Genomic DNA, 20704 nt, shown 5'->3' with positions numbered 1-20704 from the left:
TTAATGAATTACACTACATAATAAAGTATCATGCAGCTGGAAGGGCATCCGCTGCATAAAAAATGTGCTGGATAATTTGGCGGTTCATTCTGCTGTGGCGACCCCATAGAACACTAAAATACCACAACAAATTAGTTTGAGTACGATCACTATAGTGTAGTTCAAAAACATTATAGTAATTACTATAAATTACTGAAGGAGTTTTTGAGAAATAACGTTACTGCATCTTAACATGTACTTCTCGGGTTATGGCCATGAGGGATCCTGCTTCAGAAATAACTCCCTCAGTCATCTTTATATCAAGCTAATTTCTTGTGTTAGAGACGTCACCAACCAGAGCCAGAGGTGGCAGTAATGCACCAAAAAGTTTGTTGTCGACCACCGTAAAACAGGAAGAAGAAGAAATCGTCATTCTCGCCATCATATGGATTTACTTTCATCGACTAGACACCGGCCTCACAGCTCTGTGATTGTCGGTGCCGTCACTTATTGATCCACGATCAGTTAGTGTAGCTTGTGTAGCTTGCTACTTGACTAAAAAAATTGCTTCTCTACTGAAAAGCTATTTGATTTAGAAAGTAGCTATGCTACGACCACACTACTGAGAAATGTAGTTAAGCTAGTAACGTCACTTGGGGGGGGGGGGGGGGGGGGGTGTTACTATGCAGTTGCTATATTGTTTTAGGTTGTTTCCATAGGGTTTGCAACATATTATCATGTGGTTGCTGTGTTGTTCAAAGTATATTGTGAGGAAATTATGCCAAGGTATCTATAATCCTGGACCAGGCTGGTTTCTCTCAAGGTTTTTCTCACTTTCATCATTGGTGAAGTTTGTTCCTCGCCACTGTTGCAATTGCCTTGCTTGGTTTGGTACTTGTGGAGCGGCTCATCGATGGATCTGCTCTTCATTGTTTCGACTTTCGCAGTGAAATTTAAACCACACCGAAATGAACTAAACTGACAAAGAAGTTCTAGTAAATGAAACTATGTCAAGCTTCTTTGGCGCAATCTACATTGTAAAAGCGCTATAGAAATAAACATGAATTGAATATTTTTTTCAATGTGATTGCTTTTGTGTTTTGGATGGATACCTGTGTGTTTCTACGAGGGCATCCATAGGTTTTTAAATTTTTACTATGTTGTTCCTAGGCTGTTTCATATGTTTTCCAGGTTTTTTGGGGGGCTTATTTCATTCTAGTTTAACTCAGAAGTCTCAATTGTGGTCTTTAAATATGGCCCTGATCTGGCCATTCTGCTCCAGTGTGGCCTTTTGCATCTTTGTGGTATAAATCCAGCCCTATCAGGAAGAACAGCAGTACTCAAGCTTTTGTCTGTGGTGTTGAATGTTAGCATTGTCCTCCTGATAAGATGTGACAGGGCACACATTGGATGTCACGAGGACGTATTCTCTGGGATAATCATCGCTGCACTAAACTTTGACGTCAACTCTTGTTATCATAGCAGTTGCTAGCACACAGCTTAATAATAACCTGTCAGGTGATAAGAAGAAACACTTGAACAACACGTAACCTCTGACAACTTGAGACAGGAGGCAAGATGCCCTATCCTTGCACAGCCTTCTCTGCAGAACAGATATTTCTATAGTAAAAGTGCTTAAATATTAAGATAAGCGCCATGTAGACCAGACAAAGCCGCTTACACTAAAAGATGTTTCGTATTGTATCTTGGAACTACAGGGCTGATATCAAAGGCATGGAGGAATTATGTTAAGCATCAATTATGCATATGGCATCACTTTCAGCATCGATTAACTCGTTAAGGGGATGTCAGATATCTCCGTAGAGCAAAGATGTACAATTTCAGAGAACAGCTCACAATAATGAGACCAAAAATAAACTTCTGAAAGAGGACTTCTCTAAATAAACAGGGATTAGATCGCTACATTTTCAACATGCATCGCTTCATTCACAAAGAATGAGTTTTTCCATTCCAGTACACTTCTTTTTCATTATATTTTAATGTAAATATGATGGCTGTGCATGGCCACTACACTCATATCTCGTCTTGTGCTCTACACTGTTTAAAAAAAACATTAGTGAGCACTGTGTCTTACATTTTTAGAAGCAAATATTCTTTCTGTGTGAATTGTCCCTAAAAAGAGTCAAATCATTGCAAAAATCAAGTGGGAATCAAGAGGGAATTATCACTCCTATATCATTCCAACCAAAATCGATGGTGTCTTACCATGTTCAGGGCCCTTGAGAGCCAGTCTTGTTTGGTGGTGCGGCAAAATCTCCATTTTGACATGTTCTGAAGCGCTAGCTAGCAGCTGGGTGGCCTCGGCCAGTGTGCAATACTCCATACTTGTGCCGTCCACCGATAGGATGTGATCACCTGCATGCAGAGCACCACACCTACAAACACAATGACATTCAGATTTATAGCATGCATTATTTTAAAATAATTATATACAATGTAATTAATTCCTCACACTAATGCAAACATCATTATTTTTAGCCAAATTAATACCCTAAAATAAATGCTACTAAATAATTATTACATAAACGCATCTAATAAAGAGTAAATATATTTAACCATATATAATTAGACGGTTTAGAAAAGTAAAACAAGTTAGTTACAGGGAGTATTTATGTCAGTTACTTAAAACATATTTTTAGATTGAATTTATCGTCAAAAACATTGCTTTGAAGCCAATAGCTGCACACTGGGCACCTAAACTGGCACCCTGTCGATAAAAAGATTTATAAGATGTATTAATAATTCCCTCCCAATGTTTCCCCAAGAGCAAACTCTTGAATCATCTTCAAAGTGTTAATCTGTTCTGATGGAAAGGTTTTCACTTGCTCAGCACTCCGCCATCCTTATTATTGTTCCGGGCCTTTCTGCTGGCATGAAGGCTAGATGAGTTATTGAATTTCTATAATTAGTTGCTAAGCTTTATGCATTTCAAACTTTGAAAATTCCACAAGCGGGCATCAGGTTTCTGCAGCATACATTTCTTTCCTCTTGACGCATTGATCGGGATCACAGAACAATGGAAACATGATGAGCAATGATGCTTCTTTCATAAAGAACCCAAACGGTCGCCTTCTTCTGCATGTGGGAAATGATTGCAGCTGTAATTACCTATCAGCGATGCTGGCTGGTTTGACCTTGTCGATGATGATGACCTGCTTATTGCAGTACATGGAGGTAGAGAGAGCCAGACCTAAGCTGGAGCCCATCGACTTGGCCACCTCCACCAGCAGTGGGCCTGAAGCTGTGGCTACAGAATCTGTAAAAGATGGTCATAAAATGGACATTACAGAGGTTTAAAGAGGGTAATAACCTTCTGCAGAGCTTGCCTTTTTGTTTTAGCTGTGCAAATCAGAGCATCAGTTAAGTTTAAACTGCAGAAACTGGATGAAGAGGATTCATCATGAAGATTAAAATTGTGGCCTGAAATTGTTCAGGATGTATTTAGGTTTATCTTATATGCTTAGCTGGTATCCTTTGCAGATGCTAATAACCTTTATTGCATGGACACAGTCCATGATGTAAGATGAAGACTGGGATGTGCTATAACACATTTAAGCTCTGACTAGCACACAAACCAACTCTTTCCTTCACACATACATACATACATACATACATACATACATACATACACACATATATATACAGTGCTCAGCATATACAAGTACAACCCTCACAAATCTATCTTTTAAATTCATATTTTTATTAGGAATTAAGTAGCTATACAAAATTATATTTGTGCATATACATTAGATTAGCCAAATCTGGAGTTTATCTAACAAAATAACTTATGATAACAGTACAAAAACTAGTACACCTAAATGTATATGTTATTGAAAAATATTAAATCCAAATTTAAAAACGAGGAAAAGCAAAAAAAATAAATAAATAAATAAAAATAATTTGGTTGAAATTTTGTTGGTTGTAATTTTTTTGTGCAATATTTATCTTGAGTTTAATTGTATTATCTTTCTATTTCTAAATATTTTTGGTGACTAAAATAGTATTTTAATAAATAGATCTGTTTAATAAATCCGTTTTGTTTAAATGCACCAAAATACATTGCCTATTTTCACTGAGAAATGGATACAATTCCTCATTTTCAAAATGGGGTGTACATGTATATGAATAGTTCAGATGCAAAAACCTCTAAGTGCCATCGGTAATTTTCTTTTACATGAGCATTTTTTACCGCCTCTTCTGTTTATATTCAGTTAAAAGCGATAGAAACAATCAATTCTTTGCCATAAAAGTGAAATTATTGAATCAAGACATAGGAGCCTGAGAAAAATGCTAATGTTAGAAGAAAATTTCAGATGCCATATATATATATATATTGTTCATTTAAAACCACAAAAAAGTGCAGCGATGATTAAACCAAATTAATGACACTAATGAAAATACATAGAAATGATATAAGTAATATTAAAATAATAGTCCAAATTAAAAAATAAAGAGGTTGCATGTAATTTGTGTTTTTCCCCATCAGAAAACTAATTTTTAAAACTTGTCAGTCTATTATTTTAAAGCATTAATAAACTATAGTATCATTTTCTCTAAATATTATAGCAAGGCATTTTTTCCTTTAAATTCTATTAAACATTGACATGTGAAGTAGTATTGTTTTTCAAATTATCTTGTTCAGGTTTACTTTTCTCAAAATGTTACTGAGCAATGAGACTAAATTATATATATATATATTTTTTTTTTTTCCTTAAAAATATCATATATAATAGTTTTTTTCTAAAATAAGGCCATACAGTGTTATTAGACTTTTATTACATTTTGTATTTATTAGTCGTTGCATTAGATGTATTGATTTTTTTTTTTTCAGAAAATATTTACTTTCTTTTGTAACATTATAAGATTGTGACTATCTTGATATGTATTTATTTATTGATGGCACTACAGCACCAGTGTACAGTGAATTTAATAATGGTTTGACTGCTTCATCACCTGTGTAATCTTTGCAGACCGACTTCATGCATCTACTGAAAATCACTTCTATGCCACTGCTGATGTGCTATTTTACCTCTAATGAAATGAAATTACATACATTTGTAAGCGTGGCCTATACGTGCAAATACCTAGCGAAGAATTGCGAATGGCAGCTTTAAACCCACACCCACACACACACACATGTACACACATCTCATTAATGTGAATGAGGGCGAGCGGCTGCGGTTGGACCTGTTAAAGTGTAATGGAAGTAATTTAACATCTCAGTTTAGTAATGGGCTGCACTAAAAGACCTGATTACACCATACGTCTTCAGAGTGTGGTGGAAACCACTACACGTAAACACGTGTCGCGCGTCCGCTCTTCCAGCCTGTTCCCAACACACACTGATTTCACTTGACGCCCATTACAAAGAGAAATAGCTCCTGCTGTTGTGTCGAGCGGACAGAAGGAGCAGCCGGTTTTTAGTTAGAGCGGGTGTACAGATGTCGGCTGTCAGGTGTGTCAACTTCCTCTCCATATTCACAGTAAACACGCTTGCTGCCATCGCAAAATGCCAGCGTACTGGGGAAATTCCGGCGTTGGTCTGAAAGAAACGGTTTTTGTCTATAAAGCAGCTCTTTAAACACTCAAACATGTGCCAATGTGTTGAACAGGAAGCTTGGATGGTGACATTGTAGACTTCCATTTATGCATTTAGCAGATTCTTGCAACCAAAGTGACAAAAGTGGAACAAAAGCCATTTGTTATAGAGCAAATAATGTATACAATCACACTTTTATTAGACAAAGATTAGAAGGCAACCTTGAGAAGAATGAATGGAAGTGTGTGTGTGTGTGTGTGTGTGTGTGTGTGTGCACAGTTTTAGCTGTTCTTTGAAAAATGTGATATTCTCAATAGATTATATGGTAGATAGATAAGGTTGGAAGCTTGTTTCAGTGTTTGTACTTCAAACATTAGAAAATGTGTCACTTGTGATTGATTTAAGGCATTTACCATTGATCAAATGTCCATTAACCACACGCAAATTGATTTGTAATAATGGTTGTAATCAAGGCCATCACTGTTTTGCTTTAATAATGCAATGCTCTACCAATTAAGCAACATGAATTCCCAATTTCTGAATAGATGAAAGGATATACTAGCAACAAACTAGTAAATTCCCCTGTGGGTCATATTACAGAAAAGTGACAAACAGATTGGAGGACAGGTTGCTAAAAGATTACCTCATAATGCATCAGTACCCAAGATATGCTGAATCTTTTTTCCTTAAAGCACTTCATTGAATTATACTGTTCAAAAGAGCTGATTCACAGAAATAAGTCAGACTTCTCATCACTAACACTGTCTCCTGCACCAATGAACATGTACTGTAACCATATTGAGGTGAGCTGGAGGATTTATAAGAAAGGGAGAGAGAGAGAGAGAGAGAGTGTGAGGTGAGGTGAAATGTTGGCAGTGAGTATATACTGTAGGTTTTGGAAACTGCCTCGAACTATATAAAGAATTGTGACACTTGTGATTGTTTTATTGTGCAGGAACTGATTTATGATGGCATGTTGGGTTGTACACTGCCGTGTGATTGGACAGAGAATAGCTGAATTGAAAGTTGGCTGGTAAGAACAGCTGCAGGGTACCCTAGTAGACAAAATTACACATCCCTATAGTGGAAGTTTATGGTACAATGCAAGAGTCCCTAGTGGTGTACTTGAAATGTTGAATCATTTTTGAACTACAGAATTACAGAAAGTGACTCTGTGCCTCTAATATGAGAAGTTGTGTCATTTTGATTGTTTTAAAGCATTTAACAATGATCAAGAAAGAGTCACTACATGTACATGTGCGGAAATTGATTCATTGTGAGCTCGTTTTAGGCTGATACATTGCAATCTGACTGGATAAAGACCTTAACTGAAATTTTAGACAGAATGGGAGTTTGATGTATGAAGGGACTGCAGCTCATTCCACCAGAGAAAACAGAGAGGGTGAAGGTTACAGAAAGTGACTGTGTGCCTTTGTGGTGAAATTGAGAATCTGTGTCATTTGTGATTGTTTTAAAGCTTTAAGCAATGAAAAGTGTTCTTTAACTTCATGCAAATGTACCAAGGGGGATTTGATATGAATGTGTTTGGATGTCATATTGCAGTGTAACTGAACAGAGAAGATCTGAACTGAAAATTGAGACCAAAGGAAAGAGTTTGAGGTAAAATGAGATTGCAGCTCATTCTATCATCAAGGAGGAGACATGGTGAAGGTTATAGAAAGCATTTTTGTGCCTTGAGTTTGAGATATTGCCATTTCCAATGGTAAATCATTTACCAATGATCAAGAGCCCTTAAACTTCATGCACAAATGTGGAAAAATGGATTTGTTATTAGGGTAATCTGAGCTGGAACATTGTAATCTGGTTGGATAAAGTAAATGTGATCTGAAAATTGCCTGCTGAGTATATCTGGGTAGACGAAATGACCAAACTGCACATCTCTAGTGAAGGTGAGGGATCGCTAAACATGGTAAATGAGATCCAAGGGATCTCATTGACCAGCCATGACAGCAGATGATGATTAAAGGCCCATTTCCAGCCCCTGATTTCCACCTTCACCTTCCTGCCAAGCTTTTCAGACCCACCTGACACCAGCTAAACAGGGAGGAACAGACTATCCATTAATAAAGCCAGGGGTGGGGAAATTGTTCAATCACATGGGTGCCATTGAGGTGACAGAGGCTTGGTGATTAACATGCCACCGTTAAGCACATCGTGCTGATGAGGGGATGATAGAGGAGCTCTAGGAGCACCTGTGTTGCTGTAAAAGGCTGGAGGAGCATGTGGCAATGGGAGGAGGGGCGGCTGTAAATTATGATGAATGCACAATGCATTCTTGGTCTCTGGTGGTTACTTTTAATCAAACCTCATTACTGCATGTGTCCACTGGTGCAGAGCTGAGCGGCCATATTCAACTCCACTGCGGGAGATTGTTGGGTTGACAGTAAAGCAAGGCAAATAGTGAGTGCGTCAGAGATGAGATAATGCTCAATATTCTGCAAATGAGATATGAAAAAATCTGTTACTGTAGCTACTCACTGAGGATCTAAGATTTTTTTATGGATTTGGTCTCTCACTAACTGTATTTATGGATATACGGTATACTGTTAGTATATAGTGTTTGGAGTATAATAGTTATTATATTGGATGCATATAGAAAGCAAGCATATACATATACAATATTATCTATATACATTACAAAATCCCAGTCATTTGAATAGGGATTCATACAATTGGGAATTTAATATCTGGAGAAATATGGAGAAATATCTCCAGTGCAGAGTTTGCAGTTGTTGACCAACAGAAAGGTGATTTGTTTGAAAGAGATTTGTGCTTCATACAGTACAATTACATTAAGTATAATTATTGATCTTTTTTGCTATGTGACAGCAGCTATACAACATTAAAAGCAAAGCAATTTGTGTCAGGCATTGGTTAATTCATGAAGGAATCATTCTTTGGAGTTTGATATTTCAAATGAATCATTTAAACCGGTTCACAAAAACAATTTGACAATTCACTCATGAATTGGAGTGAATGATTCTGATTAGTTGATTCAGTGATCTGAGAATCATCTCTTTTAGAGTTTGACACATCTGTTCTGTATTTAGTTTCGTGGACAGCAGATTTTTTTTTAACTGAACTGAACTTGTGATGAGCAAGCTGATATTGAAGAGTTTACTTCATAACGGATCAGTATATAATGTTGTACAAGAAATGCTGAATTATTTTTTTGAACCAGTTAACTGAATTAGACTGTTCAAAAGAGCTGATTCGTGACTTCTCATCACTAGCAGTGCCTTATGCACCAATGAACACCGAGCAGGAAAATTGATAAGACAAACAAAGAGTGTGAGATGTGTAATACAATATAAAGACAGACAATCTGCCCATCATAGTGTTTGAGCTGATACTATGTCTTTCACCACTATCTGACAAACAAACCCTTCAGAACTTGAACTTGAAAATGTATGAACATGCTCACACGGCGCAGAAAGTAGATACACTAAAAGTTTTTTCCGGGGAATATACAGAATTCAGGTCTGCTCTTGTCAATAAAATCAGTTTCAGGAAGTTGTTCATGAACATGTGGCAACTTGTTTTCTTCAAAAACACTATTTACTAGTAGTTCTTATTGTAGGCATACATTAAAGTACACCCTTTTCAGAACGATGTCTTTGTTTGCTTTTAATCTAGAAAGTTTTAAATGTGTTGATCATCTGGGTTCACCTTAGTCTCATTCTCCATGTCATTCAGTTTTACTCTGTGATCTGTAAGCTATGACATCAATATAGGTTTTGTTTGTTTCATTTTAAGCCTCTTTCAAATCAGGCACGCTAGTCTTTTGTTTGAAACCAATATCGTTTTTTCCAGAAATGCTTCATTATTTCCCTAGGGAGTGCACAGTTTGACACTTGAAGCATAGTGGCTGGAACTAAAAACTTGTTGACCATAGCAAGGCCAGGCAGGTTGGGTCTTGTAAAGGGTCAGTTATTTTAGATGGTGAAAAAAAGCTTTACTTTGAACAAAAAAAAATCCAGAACAAAATAGTTTTTAGGTTACCCAGCAAGTCATAAACGGAGAAGAAAAGTGCCCTGACCAAAAGCACAGTCGAACAAGCACTGTAGGTAGTTATTGTTTAATGCTGTCTGGACTGAGGGCGTATTAGTGCAGTGAAGCAGGGTGTACCTTTTCAACTATCCTTCCAGTGGGCACAGCAGAAAGAGAATCTATCACTTCCGGATCAGAACCCAGGAAAACAACATCGGAAAGATGAGTTACAGCTGAGGGCGACTTGAAATCTTTGAGAATTTCCCTTTTCATTTCGGTTCAGCTCACACGCTGCCATCCTCTTTCTTGTGTGTTACATGCACCTCATTCAGCTCTTTGGCACTCTGTCATTATCCACAGCATGATTTCCTTGACATTTACAAATGCTACACAAATATATTGACATTCGAGAGCTGGATAACGTGGAATAATTGCTTGATACTTTTTGAAAATTGCTAAAATGCTACATTCTGTAATTGCTGTTTTCAGTCGATGTGTTTACAATACTGCAATGGTCTTCCAGCAAGGACGATTAAGCTTCAACATTCAGGAAACAACAGCAAAAATGGTCTTCAACAAACCACAAAGGGCCCATAATCACGCCCCTTCTTGGCAAAGTCACAGCCATTATGAAGAACTGAAAAAACATTAACATAACTGTAAATAAAACAAAAATCACGGCGCCTTTTACACACTGTTGACTAAAAGTTACTTTTCAAGTATGTCAGCTACAAGTTATTAGTGTATTAATGCTGTATTAGTATTATATATATCATATAGTATAGGATATAGTATTATAAATGCTGTATTAGTATTATATATATCATACTGTATAGTATAGGATATAGTATTATAAATGCTGCATTAGTATTATATATATCATATAGTATAGGATATAGTATTATAAATGCTGTATTAGTATTATATATATCATATAGTATAGGATATAGTATTATAAATGCTGTATTAGTATTATATATATCATATAGTATAGGATATAGTATTATAAATGCTGTATTAGTATTATATATATATCATATAGTATAGGATATAGTTTTATAAATGCTGTATTAGTATTATATATCATATAGTATAGGAGATAGTATTATAAATGCTGTATTAGTATTATATATATATCATATAGTATAGGATATAGTATTATAAATGCTGTATTAGTATTATATATATCATACTGTATAGTATAGGATATAGTATTATAAATGCTGTATTAGTATTATATATATCATATAGTATAGGATATAGTTTTATAAATGCTGTATTAGTATTATATATATCATATAGTATAGGATATAGTTTTATAAATGCTGTATTAGTATTATATATATCATACTGTATAGTATAGGATATAGTATTATAAATGCTGCATTAGTATTATATATATCATATAGTATAGGATATAGTATTATAAATGCTGTATTAGTATTATATATATCATATAGTATAGGATATAGTATTATAAATGCTGCATTAGTATTATATATATCATATAGTATAGGATATAGTATTATAAATGCTGTATTAGTATTATATATATCATATAGTATAGGATATAGTTTTATAAATGCTGTATTAGTATTATATATATCATACTGTATAGTATAGGATATAGTATTATAAATGCTGCATTAGTATTATATATATCATATAGTATAGGATATAGTTTTATAAATGCTGTATTAGTATTATATATATCATATAGTATAGGAGATAGTATTATAAATGCTGTATTAGTATTATATATATATCATATAGTATAGGATATAGTATTATAAATGCTGTATTAGTATTATATATATCATATAGTATAGGATTTAGTATTATAATTGCTGTATTAGTATTATATTCAATTAGTATTGATAGTAGTACTAGTGTTAGTATCTGCCAGCGCTTTATTTATAATATAACAGGCTGATAAGTATATTTATTCTATTTTTCCTGACATAAGAGTCTACTAATGCTCTGATAATACTATAATGAGAGTTATTTGACAAGTATTTACTAGGCAACTCTAAAAATGCTGGGTTGTTTAGACTTAAATTTTGGTAAAATATGGACAAATTAACTGTTGGGTTGTTCTTGTTCATAATAAGGTTGACTAAATAAAGACTTCAAAATAATTCATAAAACTTCCCTATAAAACGGTATATTTTATTAAGGCAGCAACACATAATCGTAAATAAAAATCCCTGTTTCCTTATCTAAATCATTAATATTGAAAAATGGGCCTGCACAATGTATCATTTCAGCATCGATATCATATGCAATGTGTGAATCTGCAATAGTCACATCGCAAGATCTGCTATATTGAGTGGGGATTATAATTATCCAGAAAACAGTTCAGAACGCATGCAAAGTTTAACCCTAATAGAGTGAAAGCTTTTTAGGGCTATGACTGTAAGATTTCAAGTAAATTTGGCCACAACAAATGAGACAATCTGTAGTTTTAACAAAGATTAATTGTATACAATTATTTTATAATGAAGACTACAGTAGTTAACGTTTGAAGTGGATCAAAAAAGTTGGTTAAAGTCAAATTATGAGACAAAAACAATATATTCAATAGTTTTAGGACAGGTTTGATGAAAGGTTTTGATCCGCTTAAATTTTTTGACGACTATACAGTGTTATTTTAAATTTGATCATTTCATATTTGGACCTCAACACTGTTAGACCAATGGTTTCAAACTCAATTCCTGGAGGGCCGCAGCTCTGTATAGTTTAGCTCCAACCAGCTCTTCCTGCTAAATGGTCCATAGTTTGTCCATAGTCCATAGTCCATGATTAGGTTTGGAGTAAAACTGTGCAGAGCTGCGGCCCTCCAGGAATCCAGTTTGAGACCTATGTGTTAGACTCTCCAGAAAACCATAAAGCATGTTTATTTTATTTGTATTTTTGTTCTATTGTAGTAACTTATGCTTAAAATGTGTTTATTATATTTATGGTGATGCATTCCCTAATCCCTATCAATGTAAAATGATTATTCCTTCCCAAATAGAGTTATTTAAATCATCTTGTGAAATTATACTCATATCGCAATATATACTGTACATTCCAGAAAAACAAAATATCGCACTGTCAGATTTTTCCAATATCATGCAACCATATTTCAAAAAGTATTAATAATAATAATAATAATAATAATAATAATAATAATAATAATAATAATTTTACGTTGCATACATTTATTGCTGGCTATTTTAGGATAAAAATAAATGGAATTAATCAATGTGGGCGTGTCCTTACCCATGACTGACACATCATACTCTATAAGAAGAGTGGCTTCCTGGCCGCACTGTTTAAGGATGCTCATGGCCTCTGCGTGAGACGCTCCATGCAGACGAATTCCATCAATACTGAGCAGCCTGTCGCCTGGTTTGATGGTCCCTTCCCTGAGAAAAAGCAAAGCAGAATAAAGACTGAAATGGGCTTTTTGAATAACACAAGAAATGAGTGCTACACAAGGGGAGCCCAGAGGCACAATTGCACTTCTTCTGCTTGTTTATACATGACAATAGACATGTTAGAGGTTTTACAATTACACACATTGCCTGTGTTATCATGGCATATGTGTTTAATACACTATAGATCTTCAGGAAACCACAGTAAAAGTGTGTTTAAAAATCAAAGCAAACAATGATGCACTATAAAACAGTATGAGTGCATCATTGCAAAGTGACATCGCCAACTACTGGCCTGGCATGCATAGGCATTTTTAGTTTTTGTGGTTTTGTGTACAAAACTTTTTGCTAGATCAGTCCATTGAGATACATGTGACGACTGCTTCAAAGCATGTTTTAACCTGGAATAACAAGAAATCACCCCAAGAGTAACATTTTGCTTAAAGGCTTGATTTATGACTCATAGAAAATGTATTCTGCAGTTTTTATTTTCCAAAAGGGGCCTTTCTCTGCGACTGCAAGATGTCAGAGGCCAGTCAATACCAAATTGCAGTGGAACAGAACACAATATTTACTCTGAAAAAAAAAATGCTGCTGAACAAAAGATATGGGAATTCTATGTCGGTAAGAAATGAAATTACCAGTGTGCAAAATGAATATTGATAAGGGTTGAGGGGAACGAGAGAGACGGGCTGGCATGTAATGACGGTAATAACGGAGCAGTTCAAACGCCAGAGTGAGTGAAATATCGTGCCGGTCCATTTGCAATTCTCAAGCGAGTGCTGAAGTTGCAGGGCAATCTATTCCGGTTCTGAAAGGAACTCCGACTGGGAAACACTATTTTCATCAAGCAATTTCTTGTCATTTCACGGCAATGACTACAGTCTATTCAGGGTGGACCAGTAAAGTAAAAAGTTCAACCCATTGCGAAGCACCACAGAGAGAAAAAAAGCATGCAAGAGTTAAAAATAATATGACATGCACAGATAAAAGTAATCAAAAATGTAACTGCATGCTAATTTCTTGGTAATCAACAGCACTGACAATGCTACAAGCGACTATTTTAGGTTTGGTTTCAAAACCAAGTGAAAGGCATCTAATTTGAAAAAAAATGGTGAGGGGGTTATAAAAGGGGAATCGTTATAAAGACTGGTTTACACCAAAAGTCCCATTTGGACCAGAGTCATTTAAAAGAAAACCATCGATTTCAGCGGGACTAACATTTTCAAAATGAAATGTGAAATATGTTGTGGAAAATTATTGTCAGCAATAAAAGACAGCTGCATTCAGACGAGATTAGATTTTGTGGGAAAACAGTAATGGTTAAATTTAAATTAGCAATCAAAAAGCTTTTGTAAATAATTTAAATAACAATGCACAAATACATTCAAACATCTTAAGCCTCGTCAGATCACATGATTTTGTCAATTTCGGCATCGTTTCCTTGACGTAGAGTGTCGTAGGTATTCATAAACGACAAGTGGGCATCGTGACACAAGATTCAATAGTTTCTTCTCGTGTAATGTGGCATAGTTCACGACAACCGATAGCATGTCTGCGACACCGCATGACACCACCGCAGAAAGTCTACCAAGTTAAATTTTTTTTCCCATTCTTCACGACGAGTTCCGTCACGTGGGTGACACTGGGCAATATGAGCACATAATTCCTCAGTTATATCCGCGGTTGCTGCCGTTAATCCGCGGGTCAGGTAATCAAAATATAGGCTGCATATTTACTTATGGGTGGGTCTCGGGTGGATTAGATCAGTCATTGGTTATGCAAACTTTTACCACTTTCTGTAAAATATGAAGGTGTTTTGAGCAATTTTATTTGACAGACTGGCACAAATATGCCCTATTCTACGAGTTTCTGAGTTCTCTCAGCCTTTCGACCAAGTTTGTTCTTCTGAAACACGTTCAATGCTGCTAAAACATTGTAAACGCCTGTCCTGCTTATTCAAATTACTTGATTAAACTAATTAAATTGAAACTCACCAGCAATGGATGATTTTGTCATTAATAATGAAAACAGTTTAATATAGGTTTCTCTAAAACTGTTCACTTTAATTTTATTTAGGCTAGATTTTATTTTATTTTATTTTATTTTATTAAACCAGTTAGTTTGTTTGTTTTGGCACTGAAGCATGTAGCGGACTTGTTTTTAAGCACTTCACATCAGATGCTATTCCTTATTCTTGTTTATCTAGTAGATAACTGACCAACAAAACATACATTAAATTTAAGATAAAAATTATACCAAACGAAATTAGTTTCAAAAAAATATTTTTTTACCAAGAAAAATATGACAATAATATTTTTGTTTATGTCTGTCCACTACTAAAGATTTGTTTTGCTCCATGAAAAATAATTAATGCTATACTGTAATTGTTCTATAACAAACCAAACTAAAAAATGTTTTAATATGTCATATGTCATCTGATTTTTCCTCCATCTGATGTGCTTTCATTTTCTCTGTCTCACTCGTGGCAAGTTCAGGCAAGGGAGTGTTTAATAAGCAACCCATGGCTGGAAAATATACATTTAGATTTAATAAAATATACCTTAATATTAAAAAGGAAATATATGTTTGATCCTATCAATGTCATAACGTATGCCCTTAAATAATGTAGCCTAGTTGTCAGCAAGCACCTGACTGGGGCTTTACACAATTCGAATTCCGGGAACATTCTAAGTAATACTTTGTGATTTCTAAAACTGAAGATGCTTTACTTTCTGTAAATACATGCTTAAAAACAACTATGTAGATAAATAAAATAACTTATTTTATTATTATATTCCCTGGTTTCATCTGTTTATTGAATCACAGTACTTTAGCTACACAAAACGCGAACATCAAATCCACTGAAATCAATTGTGAGTCAAGTCTTTGTGTCGACTATTTGTATGATATGGAAATATCTCCTGCCTAGATCAGAGTGTTTCTAATCAGTCTCTTTTCAGTCTGATTTGTTCAGGATGCTGTTTATGTTTTGGATGAAAGCTTTAATGTCAGTGCTGATGAATCTTGTTGAGTTCAGGAACAACTCACCTGTCAGCTGGACCGCCGGGTCTGATGGTTGTTATGGTAACCGGGCGAGATTTGTTTCTGTCTTCATGGGCGCCTCCTACATCATAGGAAAAAAACAACTTGTATTGACACGCTTAACAAATGAAGTCACACAGCAAAACATACACTCGATGCTTTAACATACTGTACATTTGGCCAATCAGCTCCATATAGTGTCTTATTGAAAGACACTAAGGCCGTTTTGTCACCTCACTGAAATTTCCATATATTTTTCAACAAAAGCACAAGATTATACATTTTTAAAGCCGCTGCTCGCTAAAAAATTGCATGCCATTGAATTCACAAATGGAGTCTCAAAGATGAAAAGGAAGTCCTTAGTATGCCTCTTTGAGAATGATTTGAGAAAAGGAGCAAAGCTAACCAAGACCTTGGCTTTTTTTTCTGCCTCTCTTCAAAAGACTTCATACTCTAGATGGATATGAAAAAAAAGATGTCTTTCTTTTAATGAAGTCGAAAATGCTGTTTGGTAAATATTTAGAAATTGAGTGCTAGCGGTGCTACTGAAAGCTGTTGCGTGTCTTTCAACAGGCCCAAGGGCAGCAAAATAAATCTTCAGAGAAAAATGGTCTCTTTTTGTTTGATGTAGATGTGAATGAAGCGCATTGAGCTCTGATGTGTGGAAGTCTGCTCACCTCTGATGACGAAACCGAATGTATTGCCTTCTTTGTGCAGCGTCACCTCCACGTTTTTGAACATGACCCCTGAGCCCTGTACAGCTGAGGAAAGAAACAAACAGTTCAAAGTTCTGTCAAGATTTTAATGCTTGACCAGAACATATGAATGAACATCAAACTACAGATTACATCATATAGAGAGTGAAGAAATTCAGTGTAAGTGCGCTGTTATAAAACAGGTGGCATTGCAGTGAATCAGAGGCAGATTGGTGCATAATATTTATCGTCTATGATGATAACGATCCGTGAACAGATTTTCACTCATATATTACCTGAACCACTTAATACATTTACATTTTTAGAAAGAAAACCAAAGTAGTGAGCTGTGCCATACAATACATTTTTGAAATAGACAAATACACAATGAAGGTCATTAAGTAGTTGTAGGCATTTTATTATTATTTTTTTTATTGTTGCTATACAGTAAAGTGAGTCATACACCTGTTTCGCTGTGCATTGTCTTTACATTGCTTTCTATATATAGCTAAGCAATTTAAATCAATGCCGAATGTTGACGGTGGTGTGCATACCCTCATAGAAATCAATGTTTCGAATTCTAAAGGATGTGGCATGGCATTTTGCATCCAGTGTGGTATGAGCTATTTGGACTAATTGTATATGGTAATTAGACATGCCTAAAGACAGTGACTTGATTTCTAAATGAATCAGCTGTTTTGAACAGATCAGTTGAATCCATCATTAAGACGGGGACTTGCCTCCTGGCAGTTTCTTTGTCGTATTTATTTGTTGATGACAGAGCTAAACTAGCCAGGGTACCAGCACAAAGCTCACTGGACAATAATATATTAATACAAATATATAAAGTAAACAGTTCATTGTTTATTACTCTAAAAATGCAGATTACGTTGACTGAAAAATCCCCAACAAGTATTGCAGCTGTAGTTAGAGTTGCTCTACCTCAAAGATCTACTTGTTTTTCTATGTAAACACAGGTTTGATGAACATGTTAGGCTTGTGTTTTTTAAAACACCATGTCAAATTAAAAGAATTGCAACTTTTTGCTTGGTTCACCACTCATCAATGTCACTTACAAAGCAATGGACCAATCAGAGGAACTCAGGAGTAGGGCATATCAAAGTCCTTTTAAGGCAAGGCATTTCACTCTGCAGCCCTCTTTGAAATGTCTCCTGGGCAGTATGCTTGGCCATTCTGTTTGAATGGGGAAACAGCAGAAAGAGTTTCTGCAGAAACTCAAGTTTGGTCTGAGACCCTCCCATGGAGAATCTTCTGTATTGATCAGTGATTGGCTCCTGTACTAGAAGGCGGGGCTTCATTTGCCATATGACCGTTACACTTTTCCCTATGCAAAACTACAGGTGACATGTCTTCTGGATACTATAGTCTTGTACATAAATATTTAGATTAGATGTCACCTACACCCATGTTGTCTATTAGAAGGAATGCGTCAATAAAGCCGGCATTTTAGTACAAGCTAGGGGACCAAAGCGCAGGGGAGGACTGGCCTTACTTTTCTATATTGATGGATAAGTGACTGCATGGGCATTTCCCACAAAGAGTATGTGTTTGTGTGCAAAGAACTGTATTATCCTCCCTCCCTGTTAAATTTGATATAATCCATGTCCTGAAACACACCCCCTTTCCCGCTTTTCATAATTCTAATAGAGGGAGCCATTTGTTTGTGAATCAACTCGTTACAAACTACTCGTGAACCATCAATATCTCTTCGTCTCAATGTGCATATCCACCTTTCTGATCTAAATGGCATGTAACATTTGTAATATTCAATAATTTAGGATAGAAAGTTTGCACATTGAGGCACAAGACTTATGTTATCAGGTAACCTTATAAGTTACTTCAAAAACTAGCCGTTAATTGACTTAGCTGACAATAATACATAATAATAATAATATGTTTCTGGCACTGCAGCATCTTGTTGTCATTTTTCATTTACATTGTTTGATGATGTTATTCAACAAAACTAGCATAAGCCTAGAATTTATTGCAAGTTGGTGCTATTTTGCCTCATGGTCAGTGCAGTAAGTGACTGTATTATCATCAGTAACGTTACTTGTTGAACACAAAAGTTTGTAACATACACAATCATAAAAACTAAATATTACCTATAAAATGTTCTGCCTTTATGCTTTGTTTACTTTGTTTGCTAGTTACTACACTCATACAAAGCAGAAAAGTCCAGTATCTTCACATTGGATTTAGTCTTGACTAGTGCGGCTGAATGACTTTTGTCCTGGGAGCACTTTACAAATGTGGCGGCGGTATTGGCGCATGTTCAGGGTCCGTATGCGATATCTAGTGTATATATATCTATGGTCTTTGGGCAAGTGCTGCAAGCTTCTGTTTACAGTAGCATGTTGGCATGACAAGCATTTTATTGGATGTTAACTTGGTGGATGCTTATTTTAAAACCATTCCTGGACGCTGCATCTGGTGTTTCTTAGATGCATCCTGTGATAATGACCCCTTAGAAGTAACATTGATGATTTTAATAATCTCACTCACAGACAGGCGGCAGCTCATACTCGACCTCCAGCACAACCCTTTCCCCCACATTCTTCAGCAGACTGATGATCTCATCGTGACGAAACTTAGTCAGGTTGATCCCATTCACAGACTTTATGTAGTCCCCTACGTTCAGCTGGTCACTCCTGCAAAGAAAAGCACAGAGATGTAGATCCTCCACATAGAAGAGGAAATTGCATAACCAGAGAGAAGGACAAAAAGAAGACAGTAAAAAAGCCAGGAGAATGAATAAAGAAAGGCGGAGATGGAGTCGGGTCGAGCTCTGAGGAGCTTTGATAGCTGATCTGAGCCCATGAAGGGAACGCTTTGTTCTAAGGAAGCATCTAGCAAGATCAAGACAAGCTGCTCCAGTCTCTCTCTCTCTCTTGCTCTGACACACATACACGCAGTTGAAAGATCTCGTACTTTACAAGGCGGCCTGATTGTCAACAGATTCTGGAGGAACTATGTATGATGTTAGGCAGTTTATTTCAGCTTGAGTAAAATTATCAGGGTGAGTGTCTCTGTGGTAATAAGATACAAGACTTGATATGCAGCAAAACATTTAAAGTCAAACAGTTCCTTTGCTGAAGAAAAGTATCTGTCATTGTGAAAAGAGGGTGTAAATCGTGTGCGTTTTTCTATAGAGCTTGTGCGGTATTCGTTCCGGGAATAAGGATCCATTCACTGGGATGTGTGTACGTCTGTGTGAGTGTTTATGTGGAGAATTGACACACTAGCGAACAGCAGGCTGTCTGCCATCTTTGAGAGCCAGTAGGGAAATGGGAGAAGAGTTCTGGCTTATGCAGTATTGATTAAAAGATTCTGTCTACCTTATTCACACATGCACACACATATACACACACAGAGAGTAAAAAGATAAAACATGTTCACACACAGACACACACACACACACACACACAGAGAGAGAGAGAGAGAGAGAGAGAAAGAGAGAGAGAGAGAGAGAGAAAGAGAGAGAAGATGCTTCCCAGACAAACTCCTCCACAATAAACTACGATCACATTGATCTCTCTGGGCTTGTCTATTGATGCTGTCTTAGCAAAAATCATTAGCATATACACAAAACCTGACAACACAAAGCCTCCAAGGTGATTTTCCAAACCACTGGCATCTGCAAAATTGAACCTAAAGATAATACAAATAAATAATAAATGCTTTAAATAACAAATGCTTAAATTAAATTATGCATATGCTCAGTTTCTGTGGATTCCCTTGCTTTTGAAGTATGGGTTTGAGTAACATGTTAATATTGTATAGTTTTATGCTTTAAAGGTGTAATAAAATTTCATCCAAACATCAGATAAAAATATCGCCACTAAAGCATTGGTAATGCATTGTGTTCTTTATTCTTATATTAGGAAAAATTTTTAGAACAATCTGTAACCACAGATTATACAATCTTCTTTTGTATGATCCAATATATTAACCAAACAAACTTCTTCTTTCTT

The 20704-nt window shown here is 35.7% G+C and overlaps 1 protein-coding gene across 10 annotated transcripts in view; it reads right to left on the bottom strand.

Annotated features, from left to right (window-relative positions):
- The window catches only part of grip1 (glutamate receptor interacting protein 1), a 351292-nt gene that overhangs the window by 77729 nt on the left and 252859 nt on the right, over positions 1 to 20704 (bottom strand). For all 10 annotated transcript variants that reach the window (XM_056455827.1, XM_056455822.1, XM_056455825.1 and 7 more), the window contains 6 exons: positions 19236 to 19381; positions 16692 to 16775; positions 16021 to 16096; positions 12815 to 12960; positions 3109 to 3256; positions 2206 to 2375 (listed from right to left, as the gene is read on the bottom strand). In XM_056455827.1, the coding sequence (XP_056311802.1) occupies positions 2206 to 2375; positions 3109 to 3256; positions 12815 to 12960; positions 16021 to 16096; positions 16692 to 16775; positions 19236 to 19381 (770 nt within the window). The remainder of the gene's footprint in view (positions 1 to 2205; positions 2376 to 3108; positions 3257 to 12814; positions 12961 to 16020; positions 16097 to 16691; positions 16776 to 19235; positions 19382 to 20704) is intronic.

This window comes from Danio aesculapii, chromosome 4 (genome assembly GCF_903798145.1).
Source record: "Danio aesculapii chromosome 4, fDanAes4.1, whole genome shotgun sequence".
In the NCBI taxonomy this organism is placed as follows: domain Eukaryota; kingdom Metazoa; phylum Chordata; class Actinopteri; order Cypriniformes; family Danionidae; genus Danio; species Danio aesculapii.
The sequence above is the reverse complement of the archived record's forward strand: the minus strand, read 5'-3'. Positions and strand labels throughout refer to the sequence as shown.